This window comes from Trachymyrmex septentrionalis, unplaced genomic scaffold (assembly GCF_001594115.1).
Source record: "Trachymyrmex septentrionalis isolate Tsep2-gDNA-1 unplaced genomic scaffold, Tsep1.0 scaffold110, whole genome shotgun sequence".
In the NCBI taxonomy this organism is placed as follows: domain Eukaryota; kingdom Metazoa; phylum Arthropoda; class Insecta; order Hymenoptera; family Formicidae; genus Trachymyrmex; species Trachymyrmex septentrionalis.
The window spans coordinates 68,809-83,778 of NW_017304229.1; the positions used below are offsets into that span (position 1 = coordinate 68,809).

General features: G+C 32.0%; 1 protein-coding gene across 1 annotated transcript in view; it reads left to right on the forward strand.

Annotated features, from left to right (window-relative positions):
- Window positions 1–12,566, forward strand: part of LOC108751312 (glutamate--cysteine ligase catalytic subunit) — a 74,612-nt gene extending 62,046 nt beyond the window's left edge. Inside the window, exons 4-9 of the mRNA XM_018491417.1 lie at window positions 7,090–7,304; window positions 7,436–7,804; window positions 10,523–10,870; window positions 11,060–11,241; window positions 11,332–11,534; window positions 12,072–12,566. Of these exons, the coding sequence (XP_018346919.1) occupies window positions 7,090–7,304; window positions 7,436–7,804; window positions 10,523–10,870; window positions 11,060–11,241; window positions 11,332–11,509 (1,292 nt within the window). The 3' untranslated portion in view covers window positions 11,510–11,534; window positions 12,072–12,566. The remainder of the gene's footprint in view (window positions 1–7,089; window positions 7,305–7,435; window positions 7,805–10,522; window positions 10,871–11,059; window positions 11,242–11,331; window positions 11,535–12,071) is intronic.
- The last annotated feature ends 2,404 nt before the right edge of the window (window positions 12,567–14,970 follow it).

A 14,970-nucleotide genomic window follows, 5' to 3' on the forward strand; every position in this document is an offset into this window, starting at 1 on the left:
GCGTTTCTTTATATTCGGCTGCCCAATCGCAGCAAAGGGGAATTCGAAATTTCTTATTAAAGTAAGCACGCTACGCGCTACGCGAATGACCGATCACTAAAATATCGCAAATGCGAGTACGAGATAACGTGTCTGTTAACAAATACAATAACTTACGAGAAATTATTGTAACATACTTGTAATAAAGGGGAATCCAACTTGTAAGAAAAAAAATAAATTCAAAATAAAGTGTTAGAATTATGGGATGTCTTCTTGTGATCTACCCATCAGTGCTCCTCGTGGGTTCCAATTTTTCAAGCGAAACGGACTTAAAGGTTCTTTTGTTGCACCGAAAAGTGCACCAGTAATCTATCTAATCTTTTTTCGTTAAATATTAAATTATAAACAAATAGGAATTGATGCTGCTGGAGATCTTGCTCATTTTCGATACTTTCCTACAATTTTCTACTTATTATTGATATGAAAATTCATTTTTAATATTACAATATAAATAATAATTCTTTTTGCTCATATAACTTACAACAAATTAATAAATAGTAAAATTCAGGTCAATACATTAAATGAGCTATAGTTAGGTGTACTAAATAATATTTATTAATCACAAATTATAATTTTCCGATGATAAGTTTCAACGGTACGTTTCGACTATACTTACAAAGAGAGGCTACGCTCTGCTCTTCACCGATTTTAATCAAACTTGCAACAATGTTAGAGGAGCCTATCAAATAAACATCTGTAAAGTCGTTTCTCGCTAATGGGGCTTAGAAGCCGAATAATGAGCATTTAAAAATATACCAAAAAAATCTGAAAAGAGTCTAATACAATATCTCGGAAAGTATGTATTTTTGAGAAAAATGTCTTAACCAAAATGAGAGGGTTTAATAAGATGTAGTTACTGGTTTTATTGGTTTGATCTTGGGTGACATCGCTAAGGTCAAGTCAAGGTTGACGATGCCTCTTTGATCAAAATCGGTGAAGAACAGAGCGTAGCCTCTTCTTGTTAGTCCTCATCAACCGTAGAAATTCATAAATATCCAAATATCTAATTATATTAACATATTATGAGGATTATCTCACGTTCGAGTTACAATAGATAATATAACAGATTTCTAAGAATCATCTCACCTTCGTATTATAAAGGATGGTATATCGCAATCATATCATATGTAGTCAAACTTGATAAATAATAAACGATGTAGTGAAGAATTATGATTCCGAACCAATTCATCGATTAATAGCGAGAAAGGGCATTCAGTATGAATAAAAGAATAAATTCCAGTCGTATTAATGATGTAGCTTGATGTCAAATCATATAAATGGTTATATAAACGTCCTTAATAATATTGGTAGATGAAATTAATATGAAGGCAAATACAAATTATATATAATGGTAAGTTAGCAGCAGTCTATTAAAAATGTAATATAGAATTTAGAATCGATTATATTCACTAGTGCAAGACCGATGCAAATGATCATTTGCGTTTATACTCTGTCACAGTTAAGATCGGTCTTGCATCAGTAAATATAACCGATAAGATAGCGCTACGCAAAGCTTGCTGCTAATTTGGTACCAAAGTGTGCTCAAACAGTGCTATGCGAAGTTTGCTGCCAATTTGTATAAATATTTGCTCGTATTTTGTTGTCAATTTGTTGTCAAGTTATGACGTCAAATTTTGTTACATATTTGCTGGCAAATTGCTGACACTATTTGATACATTAAATCTTGCTGCCAATTTATCCTTTTTGCTAACAAGGTTTGCAGCAAGATTTTATAAGATGTTTTCAGCAAATTTGGCTATCTGGGTAAGTATAATATTTGTCTGACCATGACACTCACTATTGCATACTTTTCCGTTCTTTTCCATGTAGGATATAATTAATCTTTTTTTGTATATTGATCTATCTCTATTAACTCACTCATTGTGTTCTTTAATCTATATACTTGTAAATACTACGTGACGTTTGCAAGATAGTCACTTTCTTTTTTATTCTCGTTTCTTTGCATACTCTTTAATAATAACTTCGGCGGTAATTAACGCAAAGTATTATTGCAAGTTTTGAACATGACAGCATTTTTAATGCAACTTTTCCATATTTATTGTCCACAAAAGAGATGTGAAAAAGTGTAGAGAAGATGCGGAAAAGGTGTCAAAAGTGTGGGAAAGTGAATAGATAACATAGATGAGTAGATAATAACGTAGAGAGGTGATAAATACCACAAATAATCAAATAAATAACGTAAATAAGTGAATAGATAATATCGGAAGATGGATAGATAACATCGATAAATAGATAAATAACATTGATAGATAACGTGTAATAGATATATAAGTAACTATGTAAATAAATAATGTACACAGATAAGATGCGAAAAAGGTGCGGATGAGATGCGAAAGACGCACCAGAACGCTGCGAAGAAGTATGGAAAATGCGGAAAGTGCCGAAAAGGTACGGAAATGGTGCAGAAGTGATACTTAAAAGGTGCAAAAGAGATGTATAAGGGTTGCAAAAGATGTGCAGAAATGATGCGAAGAGATGCAGAACAAATGTGGAAGAGATACAAAAGAGGTGTAGAAGTGGTGCGGAAGAAGTGCAAAAGAGTTGTGGAAACAGTGAGAAGAGATGCGGAGAGATGTAGAAGAAATACGAAATTAATGTGGGAGAGGTGTGAGAAAGGTGCGGAAGAGACGCGGGAAAGGCGGGAGAGAATGTGGAAAAAGTGTAGAAACAGAAAAGATGTAAAAAATGATGTAAAAAAAGATGTCGAAAAAGTGCAGAAAAGGTATTAAAAAAATGTAGAAAATATATAGAAAATAAGTGCAGAAAAGTGTAGAAAAGGTATAGGGAAAAATATAGAATAAATGTAGAAAGTGCGGAAAAAAGGTGCAAGGGGGCAAGATTTTGCGAAGACGACGATGTATCTGAATGAATAAATGATATAAATCTGGCAGAAAAATAGTCTATGATTGACGATTATTTGTTTATCCAGGTATCTGGATATCCAAGATAACATATCTGATTGAATAATTATCACATATCGGATCATCGGATCCGAATCTGTTTCAAACTGTTTAGATACCGGAATCGTTAAAGTTTAATGATTAAACCGTTTATTATTTGGATTTCGGATTTCTCAATGCACTAAAAATTCATTTTTACGTAAAAATGAAAATACGAGATATATCCTCCAATGGCTTCGATCTTGACAACTCAAAAAGTACTTAATGAAAAAAAAATTTTTTATAGCGTTTTGGAAAGCTCTCAACATCTGCTATTAGATTCTGGAAACAAAAGTAGAGTATTCTATTTAAAAAAATGGAGGTGACTTGATCTTGGCGACGCCACTCAAGGTCAAATTGATAAGATCAGTAAATAGACTTTTTTTGAACTCTGTAACTTTTGTCTGAACAATTTTTCTCAATAATATGCTGTATATATAATATAATTCCGAGATAAAAATTTGTAACGCTTTTGTTCCGGAATTATCGTTATAATCTTTTCATATTCTCGGAGCAAGCAAACAGCTCGTCGACACCAAGCGATCAAAACACGAGTATACCTCGATTCTGTGCTAATCATGCTGTTTGTCTCGCGACCCCCCTTGCGCAAATCCAGAAAACCGTCGATCGCGCACACTCTCTGTGTGAGAATAGTGAGTTCGTCACCGGATCTCAATCAATGTACATCATCTATCGCTCCTCGCTCTTCGCGAATATTAAGTGCGAACCAATCGACTTGTCGTCGCGTATCATTGGTGCCTGTTATCACATAACGTGATCGGTATACGCATACCGCGAGTCCGTTCAGTGCGCGAGACTTACCGGTGTTTCCGACGAGATTTGCCGATCTCGTCACTGCTCGCAATACATACTTTTTCGAACGAGAAATTACTCAACGTCGTACCAAGTGCGAATTACTTGTGCATGCATCGAACCGAACACATCAATTGTCGCAATATTATTACTACGAGCATCGCTTACCGCCCGCTTCAAACAAATCTTAATTCAACTCTATAATAAAATCTAACTTATTACAATCAAAAGAATCATCGTTATTACATGCCGCCTTAGCGAGCGAGCCTTCCGTACAAAGTGACACCAGCCACCCGTCACAAAACAGCTTTATTTTGGACACCTAGTATATATTAGACTGACAAGAAAAAAATTTTTTTTAATTTTAATATTTGAATTCAAAAGCTTCTTTTTCATGTCAAAGAACACAAAGTTTTTTTTAAAACAATATTAACATTTAGACGTCAGAGATTTAGAAGTCGCTGAAGGAAAATCTGAAATGAGATATAAAATTTTCTTCAGATTTTCTCATCGTGTTTAAAACAGAACAGAGCGAATGTTGGAACAATTCGCAAGGTTTAATATAAAAATTTACAAGATTTAATACATAAATTTGTTATCCGGAAATTTATTTGTATAATTATCAAAAATTTCGATTACATAACAATAAATGAAGGGCGAAGTAAGAGTCAGCGTATTTCTTAAAAAAAAAACATAATTAAAGGCATAAATTAAAAGTATAGAAAAAATAAAAAAGGAAGAAAAGATACTAAGAAATAATAACGGTGAAAAATAAACATATAACATTACAAGTTTCAGCTACCAGATTGAACTCTCTTCAGATATTAAAACATAATGGAAACAGAATTAAAAAATAATTATCACAAAAGTTCACAGATTAAGAATACACGCAATTCGATTGAGTTTCGATGTAGAACTCGACATTATTCGTACGATTGAACAGTCAAAAATGTGTCATATCTCATAGCAAAGTTCTAATTGATAAAAAAAAAGAAAAAAGAAAAAGACCTCTTATGAAAAAAGTAAACTTAAATAAATTAACAATCGTAATTGTGATAAAAAGTAAAAACTCACCAACAAACATATGTAAAAGATTAAAACTAATGTATCCATATAAGTATAACAAATAGCAATAAAAAAACACAAAGAAGAGTGGAATGCAGTTATTATTTCTTAGTATCTTTCCTTCCTTTTTTTATCTTTTCTGTACTTTTAATTTAAGCCTTTAATTATATGTTTTTTTTTTTAAGAAATGCGCTGACTCTTACTTCGCCCTTCATTTATTGTTATTTATTTTATATACGAAGAGTCCTTATATTTTTGTTATTTCGATTATATATTATGAATTATTTGAATCACCAATTATGATTCCATTAAAATTCCATTCCTATTTTTGTCCTTATTTGATGTGTAATTTATTTAATATATGTAGTTTATTTCAATTAATAAAATGATATTTTTTAATATTATATACTCATTTCACTTTCTAATTGAGTTTTTTATTGTCGAATTGGGACATTTGATTTGAGGACAAAAACCACAAATTGAGATATTTGATTTGAGATTAAAACTACAAAGTGATATACTTTAGATCTTGTACAAAGATTTTTTTATCTTTAAAAACGTTTTATAATCCAGTTAAATGCAACTTTTAAAGGTCCTGTAGAAGATTCCGGGAAAATTTTAACTGAATATTTTATTCAGGATGAATAGATTTACAATTTGTGAGAAGTAACGACTTATTTGAACGCTTAGAACCTTGCTACAAATCGACTTTGGACTTGAAATTTCTTAAGGCATATATTGTAGAGCTAAATGAATTATTGCATCGTGTTCAGCGACTAAAAAACATACAGTACCACATTAAAAATCCTGATTAAATCTGATTTTTGCGTTAAATCAAATATGTAGTAAGGAAACTCGAAACTTTGATTTAAAAATCGTTTACTAGCCGCCTCTAAAGCATAATATCTTTTGATAAAAATTCATGGGTATGCTTTTGGCATGAAACGAAAACTTTTGAACTGAGTGACCGATTTAAAAAAATATTTTTTTTATATGTGTATAAAGGCGGTAATTCTGTCCACTTAGAATATTTCTGCTATTTTTGAAGATATGAAATAATACATTTATTAAAATTGCATCAAGAGGGGTACAATATACTACTAATAGTTTTTCTATTGGTGGAGGCGCTTCGAAGATTTTAAGTTTATCTCCACTTTTTTAAATGGAATTGTATGATTTTTTTAATACAAAATGGTGTGTGTTCCTCTAATTATTCTGCATATAAAAGTATTAAGATAGTGATATAAAAAAACCAATAATTTATAAGATATTTTATACTTTTTTCTGGCATATATTAACATAAAATGTTAAATAACTCTTACACTAATAATTTTTTGATAATTGTATCTTAATAATTTTATATGCAATGTAATAAGATGACTCAATTGATGGAAAAAAAAACACATAGTTGTTTATTTAAAAAATTATCCTTTTTGCATACATTTTTTTTTTTTAATAATTCTGTGTTTTCTTTCCACCAATTGATTTATCTCATTATTCTGTTCATAAAAGTATTAAGGTACGATTATAAAAAAAATTAATACAATAGTTTACGAGTTATTTAATATTATAAGTAATTATAAGTCTCTCCACTGCTCACTGAGCTATACATAACGGCCCAAATACGGCATTAGAGAAATAATAAACAGTAATAAATAAGTAAGAAATGATATTAAAGATTGTCTATAATAGACAAGTTATTCTACATTATGAATTATAATAAATAAACATATTACTCATAGATTAATCTCTTTTTTGCTCAGTAAAGCTCAGTGAGCAGTTTTTTCCACTGAATGCAATGATATAATGATGTATCAATAACATTTAAATCATCTGCGTGCTAAGTGCTATTTTCATTATGACTAATTGTCTTTACGATTCCCTTAACGAAGTAACATTACTACTCTGATTCTGCTCACGATGGCATTTCAAGACCAAAAAAGATTTCGGTGCGCAATTTGCAGAATCAGATATGTATATAAATTCACAAAAGAAATGTTTAAGCACTAACATAAGATCCGCTTTGACCAAATATAATGTAATTTTTATATTTAAATTTATTCTTATTGGTTTAAATTCTATCATATTATTTGAAATAATATGTAATAATATGTAAACTATAATATAATAGTATATACTTAATATATAGATATAATATAATATATTTAACAACATTTTCAATTTCCCATTTAATATAAATACATCTTTCCAGTTTACAGAGATGAAAGTGTACCATTGTTATTCAAAGAAGACTTTACTAGCAAGGGGGATGACGGGTCCTCCAAAGTAGCTAAAGATAATTGTATTTATATGGACGCAATGGGTTTTGGGATGGGATGTTGCTGTTTGCAACTTACTTTTCAAGCATGTAACATAGAAGAAGCAAGAACATTATACGATCAATTAACACCTTTATGTCCCATCATGGTTAGTGTTAAATAATACCATCATTGGATTTCTTTATTTGTTTAGTTTCTTCCTTTTTATTAAATATAATAGCGGCATATAGAGTGTTCTTTCATACGTACGTTACAGAAGATTTCTTTAACATTCGACAGTTGGCTCTAACCGCTGCCAGTCCGTTTTATCGAGGCTACATAAGTGATGTTGATTGTCGATGGAGTGTCATATCTTCGTCAGTAGACTGCAGAACACAAGAAGAACGAGGGTTAAAACCACTTAAAGAAAACAAATTTAAAATCAGTAAGTCTAGATACGATTCTATCGATTCGTATCTTAGCAGACAAGGTGAAAAATATAATGATGTTCCTTTAACGTATGACGATGAGATATATAAAGAGCTTTTGGATAATGGAATTGATCATTTGCTTGCGCAACATATAGCTCATCTGTTTATCAGAGATAGTGTGTCTTTATTTTCCGAAAAAGTCCATCAGAACGATTTGGAAGATACTGATCATTTTGAGGTGAGATTACAATTGAATCGGTTATTTCAGAAATTTCACAATTCAATTTTTGTTTTCAAAATTAAGATAATAAAGAACTTAGAATCCGATCGAGGAGGTAAATACATAATTTCTTTAAAAATCCAATTAGCATTCTCTCCTCTAGATCAAATTTACATTCACGTGACAAGCAGTAACTTATGATGATTTATATATTTTCCTTTTACATTAAGGCCCGATTGCATCAATGTTATTTGAACTTTAAACGAGGCTTAAAACTCTCTCTCTCTCTCTCTCTCTCTCTCTCTCTCTCCCTCCCTCCCTCTCTCCCTCCTTCCCTCCCTTTTTCAGTTTTAAAAAGGGAAAAAGAGAGCTTTAATTCTGGTCTGAAACAAAAAATTAAAAAATATTTTTAATTTTCATATAATTTTTTCGTTAAATAAATTTAAAAACTTAAAAAAATATATAAAAATTAAAATTTTGTGCGACTTTGAAAAAAAAGTTATGATTCTCACTAGGTAGCCTCTATTTCTTCATACAAAAAAATTGTTCATGATTTTTTTTAACTTTTAGGTTTATCGAGGAGAGTTGACCATTATCTAACTAACGAGCCTTATATAAAGTTATTTGTTTTTTTATAATCGTATACACAAAATTGAAGAAAATGTCAAAAATAGATTCTGAGGAAACGCGTTTTTGATGTGAAAGAATAGTGTAATTCTTAAGTACTTACAGTGCTCGGGGACTAATCTATTCTAGGGGCAATAGCCTTATAATAACCTTCCTGCTTCTGCATTAAATTCATTCTGAGTAATTTAGGCCAGCCTGCTGGGGGGGTCTCTTTTGTGGGATGTATATCAATCACATGAGCCACTACGCACAAGCCAAATACAGTGCTAGAAAAAAAAACTCTACGTAGAAGTCGCTGTGATTGACAGTGGCAGTATTGCCAGATCTGTTCGAAAGTTATCCCCGTATCTTACGATTTTCTCAATGTTTTAGTCGTAATCTGAATATTTCCTTGTATTTTTCTTCTAAGAAGTCAAAAATTCTCCTAAACTTCTTGTACTTACAAAAAATCCCTCGGAAAGAAAAAATTTCCCCTTCAAATTTAAGGGGAAATTCCCCAATCCTTGGCAATATTGGTCAGTGGGCAGTTGTGCTACAGTATGTAAATGAACTATTCCCTTTTTTGTACTACTTAGTCGGCGCTTCTGCCTGAAGCTCTTTCTTGTGCATCATATATAATGCTTACTTTCAGACCCAATATTAATTTCCAATTTATTCATGATTTTTAAAACGGCAGAATATTTTTTGTTGAAAGTGCCAGTGGCAATAAAAGCGGCGATTTTGAGTATTTTTACATTCACAATTGAAGTAGTTTGGCGCGAATCAGAAGGTCGAATTAAAAACTTGCGTTCGCGTTTTGAATATGTCCACTCAGATATCGCGTTAACAGATTATTTGATTGATAAATTGATATAAATAGGATTGTTTCTTGATAATCATCGCTAACACCTACATGCCGCGTTACAAGCGCTAAATTTACCAAAGAATTTCGAATTTCGCTCTAAAATTTTAGAAAAATTTTAAAATATTCTCCAAAAGTTGTACTATTAATTTATTTAAAAAACTATTCTTTTTATCCTATTAGGCGCTCTTTTTAAATACTTATATAAATAATAAATTTAAATACTTAAATAATAAATTACTTTAGCATATTGAAATTCAATATTACAAGTTTATTCTTTTTAATAAATTATGTATATTTTTAGTGAATTGCATAATATTTTTCAGTAATAAAGTTAAATATCTTTCTTTTTGTTTTAGATTACAACATGTTCTTTAAAATATCTTTAGTATTTTACATTTACGGAATTTCCTAAATAAATCCTTATATGTACAAAATATATTGTTGTGCCGCAATGTCACGATACGGGTTCGGGATCGAATGGATTTCAGGATGCACAATTAACTTGACACTTATCGTCGATTTGATTTTTTAATCAATATATGTATTCTTTATAATAAAATAATTTTAATAATACTCAGTCGAGTCTTAACTACTTATGCACATTATCAATTAATATGTCGCGTTTCTGAACATTGAACGGGGAAAGTAATGCGACGCTAACGAGAATTATTATTGACTCCCGCCCGCTTTATATCTCGTTTTTCTGCAGGCCATCCTTGCCAAATCAACGCTTATGTATCATTCTGATTATTGATCAAGGATGCAACGTCGAGTTTCATGGATCAATCGCGCAATTAAATCCTTGCGCTACATCTTTCTTAAACAATTTGCGAAATTAATATTTATAATCTTTCTTTAATTCTTAGTATCGAGTCGCTTATATCTTAACGCTCTGCTTTTCCTGCTTGTGTAATGGTACTTGTGACAATATGTACGCAAATTATATGTACGCTTATTTCCTTCAAAAACATAAGTTAATATATTTTTAAAGTTAATTTTCTTTTTGGAAATTAGTTTTAAAATTGATATGTTTTTACTCACTTAATATATAAGATAATGAAGCATATTTTAATTATTTTTAATTACTTTTAGTGCTACAGTTGTAAAAACTAGAACGTTCTTTTTTCAATTCTCGAAAAGTAAAAGTTTTTAAATAGATTTTATTTATAGAGTTTTTGAAATAACCGATTTAATTCTAATGTAAATTTTTCGATACTGTGATTGTAAATGCTTTTATGGTGTCATAAACTGTAATACTGTTTCAGAACATACAATCTACAAACTGGCAAACTATGCGTTTTAAACCACCACCGCCAAACTCGTCTATCGGTTGGCGTGTAGAATTCCGTCCATGTGAAGTTCAGATCACAGATTTCGAGAATGCTGCGATAGTTTGTTTCACAGTACTATTAACAAGAGTCATTCTGAGTTACAAGCTAAATCTTTTAATTCCAATTAGCAAAGTTGATCAAAATATGATCAGGGCGCAGAAAAGAAATGCAGTGAAAGTAGAGAAATTTTGGTTTCGTCATGATATTACTTCTGATATAAAATCTGATAATACTCAATCCGAGTATACTGAGTTTACGATTAATGAAATTATTAATGGAAAGGTGTTTATCAGATAAAAGATACATAAAAATATTTTACATGTGTTGTACACATTTCTTTTTTTTTTTAATATATGTATATTTATATGCTTAATTTATATATTTATATTTATTTTATCTGTTTCCTATAAGAATTTAAGAATAAATGTATATTTTATAAATGAATTTTATTACTACTTCATGTTTTTTCAGAATAGCATTTTTCCTGGTCTCGTGCCACTTGTAAACTCGTATTTAGCTAATATGAATGTAGATGCTGATACGCATTGTACTATCCAAAGATATTTAAAATTAATACAGAAACGCGCTTCTGGTGAGCTTTTAACAACTGCTGCTTGGCTGAGAAAAGAAGTTACTTTGCATCCTGAATATAAGTAAGCAAATATTCTTTTTTCTTCGAACTGTCGGTATTGTTTTTTAAACACTATAATGACATAATTTTAATAAAATATATGTGTAAATAGGCACGATGCTATAATAACGCAGCGCATCAATTATGATTTACTAAGAAAAATCCATAGCATTGTTTCCAATGATATATCGTGTCCAGAATTACTCGGACAGTGTGTATTATCTAAAACTACTGATACCATACCTGCTGCTGTTGCTAAAGCAGAAAAATGTTCAGCAACAAATTGTTAACGATGACTATGTCGAAACATTTCAGGTAAATCATTAAATTTATACCTTTGTAATATTGTTACGCATATTTTATGCCATTAACTTGTATATTTACATAAATACATTTCTACGTTATATTTTTAAATAATAAGAAAAAACGAGAATAGCATAAAATATAAAGTTTCATAATTTTATATTTGTAATTTTATATTCCATTTGTTATTCATTGCTTTTATTGACTATATATAAAGATATAATATGAAATGTTTATTTTCGTAATTTTTAACAAATTCTTTAAAGTGGAAACAGTATTGAATATCTATATTTATAAAAGAAAATGTTAATATTGCTATATAAAATGTTGTTATGTAACGATAAATCAACTAACCCACATTCCACATATTGTATTTGTGTTTAATTTGTTTGTATAATTCAATACTATTGTATGTTGAAAAATTTACTACTTGAATAATAAGTTTAATTGTATAATATATTAATAATACAGTGTATGTATGTAGTTAAAACCATTAAAAGTTTCATGATCTATTAACAGAATTAATTTCTAATAATTTGTTATTTTAAGATTCATCTATGTAAGGCGGAGATGAGACTTCGAGTCTAATCGCCTAAGCCTGGGACGGATACTTCTCTGTGATAGGTTTTTATTGAATAGGGAAACCGGAGGGTAACCGGTAGGAGTCGTAATTAGGAATTCCTGGGGGATGCAGGAAGGCAAAAGGAGGTACACCTTCGAGCAGGACACAATGATATTTTCAGACACCTTTATTCTCCTCTTCGTACAAATTCAGAATGCCCCCCTCTCCTTCCTCGTAAGGCGCCTTCATTTCATTTTCTTTCTACGCGCGACCTATCACGCAAAAGCTACAACGGCAAAACCAGTTATGTGGGACGATCAGATCGTGGCCGTAAGGGCCAATTACAGGACACTTAAATACGCAAGCGCGTAGAGAAACGCCACCATCAAATAAAATAAAATTGGTGGTTCTAGATAATTCTATCTTACAGCTCGGTCAGCCTGTACATTGTTTGACCTGAACACAATCATAGGTTTCCAAAAGCGAACGAATATAAATAAATAATTATACATGGAACACCTTAGTGACCTAGTTGAGAAATGATTATAGCCGTAAGAGCTGTCGAACATTCTTAATCTCTAGTAGAAATAATACATTTTGAGAATACTAACGTATACAAAAATAAAATATTAGGTTATATATATGCGCATGAAACTTATGAGTTAAAGCTTGTAAACGAAAGTGATATGAAGGCGAGCCTAGTGGGAAGTCAAGAAGCTACCGATTTAACCCAGGGTTTGAGTCGATTGGGGGATAAAACCGAATTGTAATGGCTTTTGGGTAATTTTAAAAAATGGTGTCTTGAATGGCATACATATCTATTTTTGTTTAAAACCTTCGCGACTAAATAAGGGCCTCGATAAGGCAGTTTTAACTTCTTGTTCTCACCAGACTTTATTATCGTGTCGCGTACGAGAATGTAATCCCCCTGCTTATACGTAATGAATGACTTGTGTCGCTTATTGTAATAAGCGTTGTAGGCGCGAAGTCTATCGGAAACTTGGATCGCAACATTACGCGCAGCGTCATGTGACCCCGTAATATCTACGTCATTTAGAATATTTTTAGAAAGAACAAAAAGGATGTCAAGCGCGCATCCCGACACGGGTTTGTTTCTCGTAGTCCAGGAGCCATTTAGATGGAGAGTTTTTGAGAATTGATTGCAGAATGATAAATGTTGCTTATTACGTACTGGATTACACCAACCTTATCCGACCAGCGATTCCGAATTTTCGTAATCTAGGGATGACTTTAAAAAGCGATTGACGCGCTTAACTATTCCATTGGCCCACGGTGCAGCGACGACTACTAATCAGTGTTTTACATCGGGAGCACGCATAAATTCGGCGAATTCGATTGAGGTATAAGCCGTTCCACGATCAGACACGACTTCGGAAGATATAAAAAATCGTAATTGATTCAATGATTTTGCATGAGATTGTAGTTCTAACCGGATTCTAAGAGAAGCGTGTAAAGAAATCTATGACGACAAGGATATGCTTAAACCCTTCGTGGGATTTCACTAAAGAGCCGAAGTGATTTACATGAATCACGCCTAGCGAGACGGTGGGTGTTTCCAACATAACAATTCACTCTGCCTAGTATGAACCAAAACATTAACTATAAGGCACGTGAGACAATTATCAATATGCAATTGCACCTTTTTTTGTACCGAGGGGAACCAATAATTATTAGCGTTGCCCTGAATTCTCTTTTCTCACAATTTGCGCATTTGTCACGATAGACGTGTATGACGCTTCCAGCACGACAAATCTGTGCGAGTCATTAATCTTCTGATAGACTGAATCCTCAATCAGAGAGAATTTGTCATGCTCTTTATTCTCAAGAGCATCCACTATCGCACAGATTGTTGGATCCACGAGCTGCTTATACTGCAACACCTTTTCCAGAGAAAGAACTTCTATTGATGCGACTACTCGACTCAATGTGTTGATTAGCGATTTTTTCACCTCTTTTATCAGCTTAAATCAATAACTTTAAACTCTACCTGGCAATACGAGGATTAACACTTGCCTTATTGATAGCATCGACCAACCATTACAATCGATTAATTGAAAAATCCAAACCGTATAAAAAAATATGAAATTTGTTTACTGCCTTTACAATCGTCAACATTTCAAGCTCAAAGGAGTGATAGCAGTTTTACGCAGAATTAGTGGCTTGGCTGTAAAAAACGACCGGGGCCCAAATATTGTTCTCCTGTCTCTGCAAAAGGATCGCAGCTAAAGCGATAGAACTCGCATCAGTATGTAATTCTATATCTAATTCTGGATTGTACAGCCGAACTGGATATGTAATAAGCGCTGACTTCAATAATTCGAACATTGTATACACGTCTTATCCAACTCATTAGCGGATTTCTTAAGTAACGCATATAAGGGCTTTGGATGCAAAATTCGGTATGAAGCAACGGAAAAACTGAGCAAATCGATGAATTGCTGAAGCTGTTGAACGACTTCTTGGGACAGGAAAATTTTTGACCGCCTCAACGTGGCAATCATTTAGGATAATGCCTCGCCAGAATGTATCTCAGGTATTCAATCCTTGTTTTTAAAAACTGACATTTTTGATAATTCAGCTTGAGTTGTGCTGCTTGAACAATCTTAAAACTTGGGACAGAATATGCAGATTTTCCTCTACGGAGCTCGAAGGTATTACGTCATTGATATAGAACAATACTTTATCATCGCGGATGAGAGACCGAAGGATTTGAACGAGACATTTCTGGAATTCTGCCGGGGCCTCCGAGTATTCAAAAGAGAGTTTGGTTCCGGCGTGGCAAATGTGAAGAACTTTGTATATTCTGGATGAATGCTAACATGATGATCCATTTTTAACCCTTATCATATTAGCTACAATTTGGTG